Below are 18,849 nucleotides of genomic sequence, written 5' to 3' on the forward strand. Positions count from 1 at the left end.
AGATAAGGCATATTGAAAGAATTTTTTTGTGTGGCATTTTTATGTGATAATTAATTCTTAAAAGTCTGAGTTTTGGTCTTCATATAAATACATGGATGTTAATAGGCCACGCACATAGACTTCCCTTGTTAAAATACCAATGAGATACCCCTAATGTTTATACATGTGTAAGTACAATTAATATTGCAACCCAAATGGAAACAAAATTGCTTTAGTTAACCAACCATTGTAAGGCAATCAAATGTGGTATCAAATGTAATTGTAGAAGACCCATTTGGGGAATAACAGCAATTACTTCATACAGAATTCTCCCTTCCTTCTTCCAGTCCATGTACAATTTTTTCATGCATCTTTATGCCAGAAAAATAACTGGACCATCACAAGTGTCAAACCCACCCCCTCTTTCACTCTGTAGTGTACATGAAATTTCAAAATGACAAGGCTGATTCATTTAGATATATTGGTTTGTACCTCTGAGTTTCAACTGCTTTAATCTAAAAACATTCAAGTAGGCTTAATTCCCCCAGATGTACATGCAGCAGGGAATTGGGCAACACCAACGGAATAGGAAACAGAGAATAGCATTTCTTATGTCTGAAGCTAAGCACTCTTGATTTACCTTCATAAACTTCACAAATGTTCTCTAAAGACCTAATAGCTTTCTAACAGGTAAGTATTATTTTAGGGCCATAGATGCAAACTGCAGTTCAGATGTTTTAACCAACTTCGTTCTTAATCAGGAAACAACATATCACAATTCAATATTCCAACTCAGCATAAACTAGGATTCTATGAAACTGAAAGAAGGTAGATTTAGATTAGCTATTAGGATGAAATTCTTTCCTGTGAAGGTGGTGAGGCACCGACACATGTTGCCCAGAGAAGTTGTGGATCTCCCATTCCTGGAAGTGTTCAAGGCCAGGTTCGACGGAGCTTTGAGCAACCTGGTCTAGTGGAAGGTGTCCCTACCCATGACAGGGGGATCAGAACTCGATGAACTTTAAGGTCACTTCCAACCCAAACCATTCTTTAATTCTATGATTTATCAAAATGACAAAATTTAAATTTTCACTTTTCTTTTTCATTGCTTGGTCTTCTTGAAGTAGTTGGAATATAATATATTATAGTAATAAAAATGTTGGAAGAAAATGTACTTTCAAGTAAAATTGGAGATATAAGAAGGATTTTACTGGGGTGCTGCCACATTTTAATAGATGTGGATTTATATTTTTTTCAATAGTTTAGTCTTAACTATTTTTCTAAAGGACAAGTATATTTTCTCCTTTGCACAGACTGGACAATCTTTACATTAAATTATTAGCTGAAATAGCAAAAAAGAGGTTGTGGGACCAAATCTGGATCTTCAAAGGTTTTTTCCACTACTAGTTAATTTCAAAAGACTGTATCCGAGGATGCTGAATTTTTATTATACATTAACCTGAAAATAAATTCTTTAATGCCTACGTGCTTCTTTTGCTGTGAACCGTGCAATAAACACTCATATTTAGAATAAGATGTTAGTACAGGTACTCTGGCAGTCTTTTAATTGACACATTCCTTGCAGCTCTGTATAGACCTTGGTCTTATGGTCAGCCATCTTTGCCCTTCCTTCTTTGAATATGTTCCACTCAAACCAGCTCATAAGTACTTCACCAGGAGGAATGTTTGTGAAATTTTCTCCTAAAAACTCCATAGGCTATTATTTGGCTGCAATTTGAGTGTCAAGGACATTGCTGATCACAAGCTCATTAGAAACAGAAATAGTTTGTCCCATGAGTTTCTTTCTACAGCGACTCATGTGCAACGCTGCTGGAAGGGCTTTCATCACCCAAAACAAAGTCCTGGATGAGAAATGAACCTCATACTGCATGATGTAGACCATTCATAATGCTATCAGAAGTACTTTAAGAACCCTCAACCGCAGAAAGTTCTACAGTCTATCTTCTATTTTCCATCACAGCCATTAGGAGAATGAATCTTCCAGTGAAAATTAAGTTTATCAGAAAGATCTGTGTGCAAACTAATTTGAGCAGGCATTTTCTAAAAAGTAGGCCAGAAGAGAAGAAAGATTACTTCTGGCAAAAATGGAACAAATTAAATTATAAGAGGCTTAATACATTTATTTGAAATTTAATTGCATAACCTAATGTCAAGGTTATTATATGGTGCACACGGTTCTCATCCAAATTCAAAACAGTAAAGTACAAGCTAGGTTTGCAGTTACTTTATTATAAATCCAACCACATTTGTTTTTTCAATACTGATCGTAATGTTTGCCTGAGCCACAACATTAATATAAAATAACATTTCAAAATAATTTTGAGACGTCTCCTTGGCAATGAATGCTGATAAAATCTGAAGCCTCTCTGGTATTACTGACTTCCGCTGCAAGGAAAGGTTAAAAAGAAATCCAAAATCTGAGCCATTGTTGTTGACAGGATGCCAGAATGCACCATAGAAGCAAAATGACTAGAAAGAGATTCTGACTGTATTCACACAGTTCTGTGCTGAGCCCATCAAACCTGCAGGTTTTGTTTTCTATTCACAAGAGCGAGAGATTAGCAGAAAAGGTCACTGTAGCATTCTCATTATAACATCTCTATGGAATATGCTTTCTGTGGTTTACATGTATTAGAAGCTGTGCCTGTGCAGAGAACACACTCAAAAGCATTCAGGCTGTGTCCAGACCCTCTCTATACTCCTAAAGCCAGTCACTCCTATCTGAATTGTATGTCCTGATCTTAAGGGGGCTTTATCTGTTTTCAGATCTCCAAGTGCCTGAGTAACACTGGATCAGAATAGAAATTTGTGTTGCTTTTGTCTGGGGTAGAATTTATTTTCTTGCTGGAAACAGTGTTCATAATTTGAGGATTTTTTTTTTTATTTATTATTGTTGAGCCTTTTGCACAGTCAAGGCCTTTTCTTCATCTCACACTGCCCCACCAGTGAGGAGGCTGGGGGTGCACAGCTGACCCCGACTGACCCAAGAGATATTCCATATCATACGGCCTCATGCTCAGCATATAAAGCTGGGGAAAGAAGAAATGGGTGGGGCGAGGGGGGGGAGGACATTTAGAGTGATGTTTGTCTTCACAAGTCACCATTAAGTGCAAACAGGCCCTGCTTTCCTGAGGATGGCTGAACACCTGCCTACCCATGGGAAGTGGTGATGGAATTCCTTGTTTTGCTTGGCTTCTGTACATAGCTTTTTCTTTACTTATTAAACTGTCTTTATGTCAACCCGCGAATTTTCTCATTTTTACTCTTCCAATTCTCACCTCCATCCAGATGTGGTGGGAGCGAGCAAGAGGCTGTGCAGTCCTTACTTGCCAGCTGGGGTTAAACCATGACAACATTATAAAAACCAATTGTGCATTTAACTGTGTGCCACTATGATTCTAGTGGATGTGCAAACAGAGTCTAGGTTTGTAGCAACATCATGTAAAAGCACTATCTGCTTTTTTTTTTCCAAAGGAACAGGTAATAAAGGCATAGTAAATAACTGACACTTAGCAGGGAACCATAGCCTAAAATTAAGAGGCTTATAATCATGCAGCACAATATTAATTTGGTTTGATTGGTAATAAAAAATAAATGTATATTTTACACTCATGTCACTTGTTTTTCATTAAAGTCTGAAATGACTAAAGAAGATAATTTATTGTTTGACCAGGTTAGGAGCTCTTTCAGCTATACTAGAATATTGAAGAGATGGTTATTAAAGTAAAGAAAGGGATTCTAAAAAATAGTCTATGACTCCCAAGTCTAGTAGATAACCAAACCCTCTTGTATTAAACTTCTTCCTGCTTTTTTTTCGCCTCCACATAAGCAAAAGACAATTAGTAAAAATCTTTTCTACGATTCTGTTTCAGTGCTTAGAGCAGCACACTTTTAACTGATAGCAACCATCACTCAGATTTCTTCTCTGTAATCATTCCTTGTGTGTCAAAACAAACAGATGCCTTGTGTACAACTTCGAGCTACATCCCTGGGTTTGTGAAGCTCCCTATGAGCTTCTGGAGGGAAAAGTTCACTTTACTCTCTAGTTACCCTGACTGAGACTCTGTTTGCAGAATTAAATAAAATGTCCATTATATAGCGGATATACAAACAACATATTTGTAAGAATATAGTTAACATTTCAAAGATGAAAGATCCATTAAGTTTAGAAGGAGAGAAACTGAAACTTACCCCAAACTCGTCCCTCCACTGATGTGATGCTTGGTACTTCTCTGCTTCTTTAGCAAGACGCTGAAGATGAAGAGAAAGAAGGCATAAATTTTAGTCTTTGCTGATTCTTCACATAGCAAAGTCTTTCTTTTTTAATTTTTTCCTATACGTGTTTTCTCTATATAAATTATAAATATCTACGCTTTTTTGCACTTACTTGAAAATGGTGTGTATTTCGAAAAGGTGCACCACCTTACTTCAAAAATGTTATTTTCTGTATTATTTGCTTATTGAAGTACTATAATCATGCGTTATAAAACTTAAGACCCACTCCAATATCATTTAAGAAGTTCTAGTTAAGTTCAAAATCCACTGATATCAGCTGGAAATACTTTCTCCTTACACACACCACCTTGCCTCATATATATTAATTTAATCTACCATCCAATGACAGGTACTTATTAGAATCTTAAAACACTGCATTATGGGCATTTATTTCTCCATTATATCATTTAGCTTCAATTATAGAAACTACTGACAGCCCAGTGATTATTAGGGACCCATAAAAACTCAGTAATTTGGACTAGCTGGAGTCCGGTCTTATGGATTGAATTAGCAGCTGGAGAATAACAGGCATGCTCCCAGAGGGGATTTTTCCAATTTACATTAATTTGAATGAAATCCAGTCTGTCCACTTAAACCCCACAGGAAGCAAAGCACAGTGCACAAGAATAAATATATGATGCTTTTTCAAATCAATCTCTTGTACAGACACAACCATTGGGTTGGATGACATGTTCCTCCTTATACAACATCTGAAGTCTTTGAAAAAAAAAAGTTTTTTGGACATGGTCATGAGAAGTTTACTATAATTTTGCATATAGAAGTTGCCAAGGTAATGTGTGTTCTCCAGCTGAGCTGCATACAGCGTTCCCCATGCCAACAGCCCTGGAGGCAAGCACCGATCCCGAAAGCAAGCCAGCTCACTCTGAAGAAGGAACTACCTGATGTGAATGTAGTTCATGTGGAATCAGCCATGTTCTAACTGTTGAGTGACTCACTTTTATAACTAAATTATTTTACAGCCCCCCCAATAAAAAAAACAAAAATTTTTTTTTTAGGGAGTCATGGTCCCTTTGTAACAGACATAGACTGAGTATATCCACCAGATAAGTAGGGATGCAACCTCTTTACTGTGTAAAAATATGTGCACAGTAAGTTTGATGATCCTTCTAATATTCAGACCAACTCCTGCACAAAATGAACTCGTGGTGTAAGTCACATTTTCAGTTGAGTCACCTTGTCAGTTCTTGCTAGCAACCAAAAGGAATATGACCAGAAAGTTCATATAAGCCAGAACCACAGAGATGGAAAGGTCAGAACCTCACCTCAGACCCATCCCAGACAGCAACTGCTGTATTACCTGATCCCCTGAGGGCAGTCCTTTTCCCCACTCTAACAACTACCAGGATGATACATTTCAGAAAGCAGAAGTTACGGTCTTTTCCTTTTTTCAGGTTTGTAATCTTTGTATAAAAACAGAAAAACCTCAACAAACCCCTGTGCTCCCACAAAATGTGTCCCCAATCAATTGTTTTATTGTCAATTCAAATGATTCTTAGCTAACAGAAAGGTATGAGCATTTTACAGGCATTGCCCTCTGGAAGTCCCTCCACAGGAACCAAGTACCACATTAATGAAAAAAAACCCCTAACTTCATGCATTACAGTGGGAAAAAGCAACTTTTGCACTGCATAAGCATCTACGGTATTTTCAGGTTTTTTGTAATACATTAGAATAACTTTTTCCTTCTAATTTCTTCACTTAATCTAGCCAGTTCTGCATCTAAATTTGTATATCCTCTGATGAGTTCAAGTTGATTAAGTCATATTTCACCAGACTGCAGCTAAGCAAGATATAACACTTACTGCAAGTGTAAATAGCTGCAGTTAACCCTGCCCTCAGATTTCCCTCACACTCCTCTTCATTGCCTTAAGGTACCTAGATAATCACAAATGACAGCAGAGAACCCAAATGCACTAACTAATAGATCAATTATGAAGAAAAATATATACTGACCATTAATATTACTAGGAATTTTGCATGGAAAAAATGTTGCCAAGCTTGAAATTCCTAAGTTCTGTTGGTAGATTCCTCAGCATATCTGCACTATCAAATGAAAATGCTTAAAGCAAATTTTAAAAAAAAAAGAAGTTGTTTTGGGATGTTTTTTGTCGTCTCAAATGTGGAAAGAAAATATTTCTCACAAAAGAGATATTGTATTCTTATTCACCTTAAGAATTTTCCAGTCAAGTTTAAGTTAGAACCCATCCTAACTGCCTAAGCAACCTTTTAAAATAACACTACATGCAAGATCTACACCCTTTATACCTTAAAATAGCTCCCAAAATGAGCAGCTGTCATTTGGGTATGTGTACAGAGCTCTATTAAAGGTACTCAAGCGCATACAAAAGTACAAGCAACCAGTTTAGAAAAAATAATAACCCATGAGAAAGCAGCTGCTCCTTGACTCCTAGAAAGCCAAAGCCAACACCCTACTGGAAGTATACATTACCACAAGCCTATGCACCCAGGCTCCAGCAAGAGGATGAGATACCTTTTTGATTTCTTCATCACAGCTTAATGCATTTGCTCTATTGCATTTGCATTACTGCATTTTGCTCTATTGACTAACAATCAATTTATTTTTTTTTGTTCCAGCTATTAGATAAATATTGTATTTTCACTTTCTATTACTGCATCAGAATAATCCTGGGATTCTACAGCCATGTAAGTTGTATATGGAAAAACCATACAAAATCAACTCAGAGATCAGTCAACTACAGTAACCTGATTACCAAGCTTGTCTCCAGCAGAACACTCCTTAGCAACACTGATGTGCAGGCTACTACAAGTACACAGATCAGGTAGGGATTTCATTTTCAAGAAATGAGTGTTTTGAGATACAGGTGTTGCTGATACGAAGTCTGCATATACAAAACCCAATATCACTCTATCCTGTGCAATGCCATATATTTTTAGGAAAGATAAGAGTATAAAATTTAAATAGATATAGACAGATACAGATATGTATAATGAAGCTAAGGTGTTTTCAGAAGCTTTTCATTTCTGTGCAGGGAGAACATTGCTACTACAGCAACATGGAGCCTAATAACTGAGAATTCACCCTTCCACATAGAGAGCTTTGTTACAAGTCAGAGTAAGACATCAAGACTCCGGGGTTAAAAACAGCCAGATGGTTAAGCAAACTCAAGTTACCTGTGCCCTTTATTGTGACACAAGGGAGGATTAATTTCCCATCTCGCAAAGAAATCATGCCTGCTTCCTTCTGAGGTATGCAAATATCAGGTCTGGCCTTCCCTGTTTTGATGGAAGTGTCTCTGGAGAACACCAACAGAGAAGCTGCACAACAGCCAGCTGACACCTGGCACTTCCCATTCTCCCTCTCGTTACAATGAGGGTTTAATATGGCAACAGCTTCTTTAACACCATGACCCACTGCAGGTCCCTACAGGTTTCTCCAGCAAATACTAAAATACTGGAATTCAAATTTTTAAGTGTAAGAAAATAAGAAGGAATGGCTTAAAACAAACATGAGAAACAATATTTCTGCATATTAGCTTTTAATCATTTCTTCCTCTGTGCCTGTGTATTGTGTGCTGTGAAGATGAAAGCTGTGAGATGTTTTCATGCCTTGAACGAAGCTCTATTTAACATCATCTTTTTGGATACAGAGCATCAAAACCAAAACAACACCAAAAAGGGAAAAAGGAACAAAACCAAGATGTAACAGAAACATTCTGGCTTAAAGAACCCTACTTTGTACAGTCTGCTGGAGAACACAGATTCTCAGACTATGGCAATGAATCTACTCTGAAGTAGTAGATAAATTGAGAAATTGCGACCAGGAAGAGAAGGCTGCAAAGGCTAACAGAATGCTGTAGCAGCTATTCATGTGCCTTTGTAGGATGTCTGGCAGCTGTGACATGGTGCTTCTAAGTAAGGGATCAAAAGAGCTGATGCCAGATTTAGCCAGTGTGATTGACACAGTAGCTGATGTCAAATTCGAGGTGATCGAAAACACTGTGATTAAATAAGCGTTTGTTTAATAATTTTCCTAGATTAAACAATTACATCTATCTCTTTATTTTTTTTTAATTTTACCTTTTTTAATTTTTTATTAATAAGAACTGCTCTCTAATTTTCTAAACAGTGTGCAGGGTGTATTATTTTCAGGAATTTTCAGAATACTTAGCTCATCAATAAAAAAAAAATATCCCTTGAAAGATAGTCACTGCCCACAAAAAAGTATTTTAAATCAAACTTTGAAAGTAGTCAAGAGTTACCTGTTACCTTCCACTAGATTTCCCTAAATCTTTCAAAGAGAACAGTTACCTTTAAAGGAAAGCAGCTACTGGAAACATAGACAAGATGCAAGTGTTGTTATTCACTCCATCAGCCTATGAACCTTTCTTTAACTTTTAAAGGGATTACAAAAGATTACATACACAAAAATAACAGAAAAGCAAAACAGCAAAAATAAAGACCCAAAGCCCAGCTGCCATCAATCCCAAACTGTCCATTTTAGAAGGTCTTGTCCCCCGTTTCCAAGTGCACTTTACCATCTCTGAAAGGCAGCCTTTGATGCAGCACAGACTGCAAGAGAGACACCTGAAGAATCTTTATCTGATCAGCAAAGATCAACTCCCTAGAAGGCCTATTCATCTTCCAGCCTTCAATTTTTTGCGTATATGTAATATTTTTATCTCTTCTAGCCAGCACAGGATTCTGTCAGCAAATGGCCCAATTACAATTATATTCAGTACAATGAAATAAATCTCTTTCTCTGTGCTTCACACTCTCCTTTAAGTATTTTCTTTGAAAATAATATTCAACTACTTCTTTATATATTAAGCTATTATAAAATGTGTAAGCTTAGAGTTATTAGATATCAGTAGCCTCACAAGCTTTCTAAAACACCAAATCCATGCAATTTTTTTAGGTCATTTTAAGAATATAAATACCCAGGGAGAATATATCAATATCAAGCTTAAACAGAACAATGTAGAACACACAATGAAATTCAAACACTGATTATAAAATTCTTTTCTTGCATGAACAGCATAAAAGCCATAAGGAGTATGTGTAAAAGTGGTTTCAGACACAGTTTTTATATATGTATCTGAAACAAAAATATTGTTCTTCCATAGTTGATTATGAATTGCATATGAATTACAGGATGAGGAAGAGATTTTGTAAGACGCAGATAAGGTGTCTGAAGTGCCAGTGGAAGACTGATACAGCCTATTTCACTATAGGTTTAAAACAGATCAACAAATTCTAAAAGATTGCATTTTCATCTCATTAAGCTGTTACTTTCCATATTAAACCAAATTAGAACTGTTCTCTTCTGCCTTGATTCTACTGTCTTTATGTGCATGGCATGTGCTATATTTTCATAGGAATTCTTGGTAATGAATTATCCAAATGCCCATGAATTACCCTATTGTATAAAAAGATCACCCAGTTTGTCTCAAGAGAGTGTCATTTCAACAAATAACTGTAAACTGGAAGGCCATCAGCCCAAAAGTGAGCATAGATGTCCTACCAAAGCACTTTTCATATAAATTACTGGCCTAAGTGTATATATAATTTAAGACAATCAGGAATTAGCACAACTTTTCAAAGAGCTTGGACTGCAACTCAAAAACACACCTCAAGCTTTTTCTTCCACTTTACAAACAATTAAAAACAGCGTAAAATGCTAGCTTTATTTTTTTCTAATTCAACTGTAGACTACGAAACTCAACTGCAATTAAACAATAAGCAGAAAATTTCTTTCCATTTTGTATGCTTGTCTAATGCATTTCAAGTCATTTCTGCTTTATTCATATGAACAGTAATTTTATTTCAGACCTTCTTAATCAGTTTTTCTAAAAAGATGACCTCATATCCTACACAAGGCTGTCATGTTGGCTAAAAAGAAACCTAATGGAAAAAATTTATTATCACCTTTCACATATTTAGAAGACAGGGCTTTAAAGGATTTCTGTATCTGTTACAAGCTATAATGAAAAACATTATGATTCAAGACAATCTTTATTCCTATTGTTTAATTAGACAAAAGAAGGAAAAATAAGGTTGATTCTCTACAGAGAAATTTTACTCTTCTCGTAGTTTTCCAGTTCCAAAGCAAATCAAGCCACTGGTCTAAATAAGATCAGAAATCAATGGGAAATTGGATCTGGCCTAGAGTACTTGAGATTACAATATTGCAGGTGAAGTTAATGCTTCCTGACATAACTAATGATATTTATTTTAACAGGGAAAACTGAAATTGGGAGGCCCTAAATGAATACACCACGCATATGCTTTTGACATCTAAAATGTCATGTGCAATCACCTGTCTGACAAAACTATCTTATAGGAAAAGTGAAGAAAGATAAAACCAAAGGAACATTTGTCACAGTAACACTTCTCCACTACGTAAAAACAGCCCTTCTCTACAACATGAACTAGAAAGTGTTCTATTTCTTCCTTTCTCTTACTGTGTGGATTTAAGAATTTAGCTAATGCTAGCAAATTAACGAACAGAGAAGGCAAAAGTGACATAGTGGCAGTACTTCTAAAAGAGTGTTGAAAGTGTCTTTCAAATATCTTATACTGTATTAGGATTCTCAGTTAAGTTTTAGTAAGAACCTAAGATTCTTCAGTAGTAGTCAAATGTACAGTTATTATCAAACAGCCTTTGTTTCGATCCTGAAAACAAATCACAGAAGAGCTGGAGCTATATACAGCATTGAAAGTGATCAGTGGAGAATAAATAACTAAATAACTAAATAAATAAGCTAAACCCCACACATTTAAACTTCTGGAAAAGTGGTATAGCTGGATGTGCACTTAGGTGAGTGCACAGTCTGTGGAAGTTGCAGGGGGCCAAGTACCAGTTTGTAGCTTTCTGAAAACTTAGGCTGAGGTTTCACCTCAGCTTGGTCTCTAATGTTCATAATCCTAAAATGAAAAGCAACTTTACGTGAGCAGTAAATTTAATCACAGGTGCAAAGTCATTGCTGGAGGGCACCTTTCTGAGTACCAGAGAACAGAACAGTTCAAATACAGCCACAATGAAGAACAGAGGGTGCAAAAAATTGTCTTTTGTTACTGAACCACCAAGTCCAGTACATGAGGTATGAAATATCAGTTGCATAATATATCTTAAAAACTTAATATGGTGCAGTATGTGTGTACAAATTAATTATGTTCCACTATTATTAAACAGAAACAAGGAATGTAGGAAATTCTCATCAGAAGGTAGAGTAGCATCATTTCCATATTTACGGAGAGAGGGAGGGAAGAAGGAAGGCTGTTCAGTTCCCAAGCCAGAGTATACTTCTAGGATGTGTGGACTCAGGAGATTTGAGAAGCTGGGCAATATTATGATAGCTTGATATTGCCAAAAATGTTTTGGTAGACAAGGGAGTACAATAGAAAGAACTGTAGATAAAGGCATGAAGAAAAACTATTAGAAGAGTAAGGAATAGTCTGTCAAATGTGTCTGCAGATGTCACGTAGCAGTGAAATCCTACTAGATTGCTGTACAGAAACAGCAAAAGACCACTTCTTTAAACACATAATTTATACTTCTCATTTGCAGAGGTTTAAACCCCTTAGAGCTTATTACATTTTCATTCTAATAATTCATATGCCTTAAATGCAAGTCACATTAGTGTTATATTTTTAAAAAGGTTCAAAGTGAAGGACACAGGCTGAAACCATTAGACTGAAATTGCCAACTGCTCTGACAAATCACAAATTGCATAACACCACCAGTTCCAGCTCACTGCCTGCCTTAGGAAACTCTTTTAAGCTTCACAGCTGAGCTACTAACTTCACAGGCATGATTAGAAGATGACATGTATATTGAGTAGGCATGCCTTGCTACCCTAGTTTCTTTCAGGTAGTTTCTAGCAACTCAGGGAGAAAACTACATCAATTTATTTTTAGTAATATCAAAATAACTCCCTTCAAAAAAAGTGTTCTAAAATGTCAACGAGGTAATTTTCCTCTTACTTAAAAAAAAGAAATAATAACTTATATGTAGCTCATCTTGCTTTAGAACTCCTTTAATATTTCCTCAGTAAGCATCCAGTAAAAAAAAAAAGGTAGGGAAAAAGAACAATTCAAGCAAATACCTCCTTGCAAAGGACAAGGAGAAGAAAACATTGATACAGGTTGGCATCACTTATGCAAGAAAAACACTCATGAAGTAAGTTATCTTTAATCAAATAGTGCATCAGCAGTTGCATTTTGTCTCATACAATCAAACTGAACAAAAAATTTCAAAGAATGCTATAGTTATATATGAATTTAATAACAATATATATCAAATTACATCAATTTACATTCATTGCAACTCAATAACAATATTTAATAAATATTGTATATTCAAAATACTTCTTGCTGCATTTTTTTGGTTTAAAATTATAGCTTCTGCTACAATCACAGAAGTGGATTTCAACTACATGGGAAACACTACACACAGAGAAGTACAGTGAGTTCTGGATTTACTCACACTGTGCTACAAAAGGTATTTATATGTAATGCTGTTGTAATCCCAAAAGAAGCTCAGAAAGCTGGCAATTTAAAATCTCTACTGAAGAGATAGGCAAATATCTCTTTTGGCCACATCACCAGAAAAAGCATTAATCTCTCTCAGAGTTACATAGGTATTTATAGAAAGAAGAGCAAAACCCAGAATTTTCAGAAGTAACAAGAGTGAACAGAGCTAATTATCATCTCTGCAGAACAGGACTGAAATGTTTTATTTCATTAAGACACATTCATAAGTGATAATGATTAAGTCTGATGTAGTTAATGATTTATAATAAGATTGAGATAGCACTGAACTCTGCAGTAGACTTTTCAGAAATGGGCCTATGAACAATGCAACTTTATTCATAATAAAATATAGAGCTTGACTGGTAGAACCTAAATGCGAACTTAAAAAAAAAATCAGCATCTTCAGTTCTCAGATTAATAAAATGGAATCATGAATTTGACTTATTACAAGTCTGTTAAAAAATTAATCCACTTCTTAAATACACACGCACACATACACACACACATATATTTGTTTAAAACTACAAAATGTAGCTTTAACAAGGCATGAGTGTCTCAACAGCTTTGCATATCAGGTTAAAAAATAGAGCAGGTGGTGGGCTATAGCTGCTGAATAATCAACTTGATCTCATCAGCAGTCAGGGGGTGAGAGCCAAGGAAACATGTTACTGTTGGCAACAGCAGAAACAAATGACACATTAATATTGCATGCTATTTTCAGGCAACATTTCCCTAATGGAAGTAATTCTAGTCAAAAGAAATAAGAAGTGTTTAACTGTGAGTCCTGCAGAAAACTGAGTACAAAGGGAAATGACCTTCTCCTGGCAAACCGTAACAATGATTTTTGTTTTCCCAGAGATCCTGTGTCAGTCACGACAGCAATGCTGGAAACACATCACTGCTCCTACGCCTGGCTCTGACCTGGCGTAACAGGACACCCAAAGCGCCTTCATTCTTTCTTATTACACAGAACGTAATAACATGCTACTTCTAAACTTTCCCAAATATCTTTTAAAAGAAGTGTTGCACTCCCTACACTCTCTCTCTTTACTGGAGAGGTTCAAGTTTTAACTTTCAAACATAGTCATGTCAAGTTTTTAAGAATAATTCATGTCCTTCTTTAGTAATTCTTTTTCTGTAAAGGCTTACATGGGATTTACTATGTTCTTATTCTCCAACAGAAAATTCAGACTGTAATGTAAAAAACACTTCATAATTAAAAGTCGCCAAAAATGTAAGGTGAGAATGCTGAAAATGGTATATTTTACCTTTCCATACATTGTTTTGGTTATTATTTCTCTTCAGCATCATTTTTCATAAATATGTCATATACTAGACAATCTATCACCTTTTTGTTCCAGGCAGCACAGTCCATTTCTGGGCACTCTTGTGATTATAAAAAAAATCCAACCTGATTAAGGTATGCAATTAAAATCATATTTCTGCACTATAAGATCTCTAAAATGGACTTACATGTGAAAAAATACCATTTTTCATCTTAAAACCTACAGCTTTAAAATTAATGTGCATTACCATGGTTACAGAAGTATTTAACAACTTTCCACATCCACTTAGATGTAAATATTGTTAATAGTATTTCACATAAAGGAAAGTGAAATGGAAAGATGACATGATGTGATCAAAGTCACACAAAACATTAGTGTTAGGTGCTAGTAACACCTAAGTCCATAAGATTTATCCTCTGAGTGAAGCCATCGTATTTTCCTTTCAGTTATTGTCAACCATTTTTTATGATTATGTACATGACCTATAGCTATGCTTAAAAAATGTATTTCATTGACTTAGTGAGTACTGTACATATTTGAATCGACATCCAAAATATAATTTCCTTCCAATTTTCAGGAAAAGAAAAAAAAATCTATTAAGAATGTTTTTAGTGTTACCCTCACAGGCAACACATTTGAGAACTACTACAAGTGGTTTAGGTTATGTATGATGACTTCCACCAAAAGGTGTTTAATTAGGATGTCTCACACTTTTCTTTGTATGAAAATCTAATTGCCACCTTCTAGCTCAAAGAACACAGTCAAGAAGCATTATCCCATCTCAAAATTGCCTAAGCATCTTTCTCATGTCACTTTCACATCTGGTGTTATTTTATTCTATTTTTTGGTCTCGTATGCTTCTATTCTACAAAGGTAATATATTGAACCATATCAACAAATTTAGCACCCTCCAAAAAGCGTGTTTTCTTTTATTCCAGCTAGAGCTACTTACTGAAAACCATCATCAGAATCAAACTGTGAATGGCAGAAAGAAATAAGAAAAAGCTAAGACATAATTATAAAAAAAAGATAAACTAAACACACATGTCGAGAATGTCAAGTATATCTTAAAGCAAAATCTGGTGGTATCTTGCCCAACTGGACATTTGATGTAGCTCACTCCGTATGATGCAGTTGACTGCAGTTGATCCAAGTCGCACTTAAAAACTCATAGATCCTGCCCACAGATAAGAGTTTATTCTGCAGTCCTGTTAAACTGGCACACCAGATAGCAGAGATGATTTTCAGAAAACAATCTGAGTCTTATATTAAGAGACCTGAGCTGAAACTTGAAAAACTCGCAGATTGTTAAAGGTTTAGAATTTTTTTAAACTCTGCAGAGTGTTCCTGTAGGATTTCATGGAATGTATTTGGGCTATATGCTTAAGGAATACTGGCAAACATGAATTTTGAAAGTGGAAAGGTAGATTCTTCTGGGCACTTCCCTGTCGTATGAAACATTATGATTTGAGAAGTCTTACAGTTTGTAACCCATTTAGGTCATTGGCAGCACTGAAATGTTGAACCCCTACTATCTGAGCTGGAAAGTGACTCAATGCTGAGGAAAAAGACATATGTTTCTGTGAAAACAACCTCTAGATTTTGATGTGTATACTGCATTAGCTGGGAGCTGCACCAGCAAAGCCACTGGTGCTCTGACACAAGCTTTCCATGGAAAAGCTGGCAGCCAACATCCAGAGTGCCCAGAAAGTCAAAAAAGAAGAAAGTGGCAACTTCTTCCAACTCATAATTTTTTATAATTACAATTCAAAGAGAAGCTACTAAAATGAAAAGCTACTCTGGATCTCAATCCATCAAGTGTGTTGTTATCCAACAAAAACTAAAGCAGTTGATCAGGTAAGCACTCAGTTGCTGGAAAGATCACAGCTTTGATTAGTAGTTTAACTGGAAACGAAGTCACTGGCTACTGTGCAGTACAAAAATACTGTGGAAAGGAGATTTACTTACACACTCTGTGTTGAAGTTTTACAGGTACTGTATGCTGTAGAATGTAGCACTGAGTTACACTACATACGTTCCACTGAGTTTGTAAAAAACACCTTTATATGTTATTTACATAATAAAGTAAGAAATGCATCATAAAACATATGCTTATTTTCTGAAATATGTATGCAAAGTACACACATCTTCCTCCAAGTGCTTCTTCAAGTAAAAAAGTATACTAATGAAAAGAAAAAGAAACAACAAAAACAAGCAAACAAAAACCCCAAATAAAACAAAAACACAAACAAACCCCCCAAATATTTACAATGTAAATAGTTTGAAAAATCATTATTTTGTGCTAGGGCATATAGTCCAGACAGATGCCTTCTTTACAGTATCATGGTGTTTGAAGTTTTTTTTAGGTGGTAAAGTGTTCAGCTGACTAATTACTTTATTAGTTTGGAGCATTTTTAATTCCTGTCCTTTTAGCCTCAAGAAAATATCAAGGAAAGAAAAAAATAGCAAAAAACCCCAAAGAAACCAATAAAACCCCCTCACCTTATGTAAAGTAACTTGTACACTGCTGAAATTGTTCCTTCTGATTTCAGAGTCCTTCTTACCTTCAAAAGATCATGATATTCTAAGAGTAATAGCTCTTTATTCCCTGAATCACCAGTCATTCTCCTTTGTGATTTTCTTGCATAAGTAATTTTATGCACAGTTTTTAGCCTACTACTAGCAGATAGGTTTATATATAGATATGTATAGAGTGATGGGGTATTCCAAGGTAAGCTGACTGCAGTCATTATAGCTATAACTGTCAAAATGCTGTAAGTTCTTATTCCAGTCATATCAAACTTTTTTGCACCATACTAACTGAAAAAAAAACCAAAACAAACAGCCTTCTTACTGAACTAAAAGAGTAAAGGAGAATTATTTTAGTCTTTGAGCAATGTAAAGGATGAGATATTTTTTGAGAAAGCTGAGAAAATGGGGTCTTCATACTGAATACAAATTTCACCTTAAGGTATCACCTCTTATGATTTGCACCAATGTCTCCCAGGTACAGTTGTGCCTATGTCTGAATTTTTTGGCAAGAATGAATAAAGCTAGTTTTTTTTTTTTAAGTAGAAGGTAAAGGGAAGAAGCACTTTCCTTCCACTTTGGGCAATACCTTCCAATGTTCACAGAAGGTTTCCTAGCAGTTCAAGTCAATCCAGAATAGTGAATATTACCAAACAAGAATTTTACTTCACAGCATTTAAATGAAATGAAAACTTTGTTAAACTAAATCTTTTCCCAGGTTGATATAACAGTTTCACATTAATTAGGCTTATTTCAGTGGCTAATTATATCATGTATTTTGTGTGCAACCAGAAAGGAATTTGTATTGGGTAGGTATTTATTGAATTGGTTTTACATACAAAGAAATATTTACATTTTCCTTAAGCAATGATATTTGCAGTGGGTTAAGAACTGAATCTTCATTATCACCCTCCCCCTCTTAGCATAAACCTAGTCAAAAGTCTTAGAAAGAAAACCTGTTCCAGTTTGGAATAGGAGGTCATGCTTCCTAAAAATACTTGAAATGCTTATTTTTCAAATATGCAGTTTCTAGGTATAGTACATCTGACAATGTCATAGAAATAGTGTTCTTCCTTATTTTTGAACAATCAAGTTGTCAGATTTGTTTTAAGCGGAATCCACAACATTGTACCAAAATCTGCTCAGTCAGTAGTAGCTTATTAAACAGCTTTAGCTTTGTTTGGGTTTTGCTGTTGTTGTTGTTTGTCGGTTGTTTTCTTTGTTTTGATCTTTAATTTATGGAAATAGCACTGCTCAGATGATACAATGAATGCTAAGCAAAGTATGTTACTGGTGCAAATCCCGGGTAAATTGTCTGTGAGAAGGATGAAAGGCAAATCTGAGAAGCTGCAGCACAAGACAGTCATGCCCTACTGGCCCTTGGAAGTTACCCTATCCAGGTAACTTCCACAAATTATTAGGATTTATTAGAACTATATTGAATCTATAGACAATTTAATTCTAGTCCAAATACACTGTTTCCCAAATATTTGGCTTAGGCAGAATCTCCACTGTTTTAAGCAGGGATGTAAACATTCATTACTACCTTAAAATAGAGGAGATCAGCCCAGATCCACTGTTCACTGACATATGAATCTTTCATTTATGAGGCTGACCTGAGAAAGCCTGGGGCAGAAGAGATGCCAGAAATTTATTCCCTGAAGAACTACTTCTCTATCTATATAATTATGATCAAAATTAATTGCTCTGCATTATCCTCTTGCAACACTGTCTTCTCTCCTGCCTGAGACAAAGCAGCCCAATTTATGGCCAGGAGAAAAAGATCAAATTTTCAAATAGAGTGACTCTACTGATCTTCCATATAAAACAGTGAATAAGTCTTTTAGGAGTAAATCCACATCATCTCGAAACTTACAGTAAAAGAAAAGGTAGATGGAGATTTCAGTGCCATGTCATCTACACTGCTATTGTTCAGTTTTACTCCCTTGTCAACTGTAATTTCATATTCTACATTTAGAACTTTATCATCCCTCAGCATACAAGGATTTAATGTCTGTCACAGAGACTCAATAAACCATATGTGTTCATGTGTATACAATGCCATTTCAATCTCAGACAATATATGTATGCTAATATGTCTGTGTTTGAGAGCTTAACAGCTCTCTAAAGTACCCAGTTTCGGTACTTAAACAGCTTTATGAAATCTAGTATTGCCTTACAAACAAGTAAGTACTTTTACGCATATTAAAAGTACTCCTTACTA

The 18,849-nt window shown here is 35.5% G+C and overlaps 1 protein-coding gene across 1 annotated transcript in view; it reads right to left on the reverse strand.

The window, feature by feature from the left end:
* The window catches only part of CACNA2D1 (calcium voltage-gated channel auxiliary subunit alpha2delta 1), a 375,571-nt gene that overhangs the window by 198,988 nt on the left and 157,734 nt on the right, over window positions 1–18,849 (reverse strand). Inside the window, exon 4 of the mRNA XM_018068109.2 lies at window positions 4,192–4,251. Within this exon, the coding sequence (XP_017923598.2) occupies window positions 4,192–4,251 (60 nt within the window). The remainder of the gene's footprint in view (window positions 1–4,191; window positions 4,252–18,849) is intronic.

The sequence above is a fragment of the Manacus vitellinus genome, unplaced genomic scaffold (genome assembly GCF_001715985.3).
Source record: "Manacus vitellinus isolate BGI_N305 unplaced genomic scaffold, ASM171598v3 scaffold_13_pilon, whole genome shotgun sequence".
Classification (NCBI taxonomy): domain Eukaryota; kingdom Metazoa; phylum Chordata; class Aves; order Passeriformes; family Pipridae; genus Manacus; species Manacus vitellinus.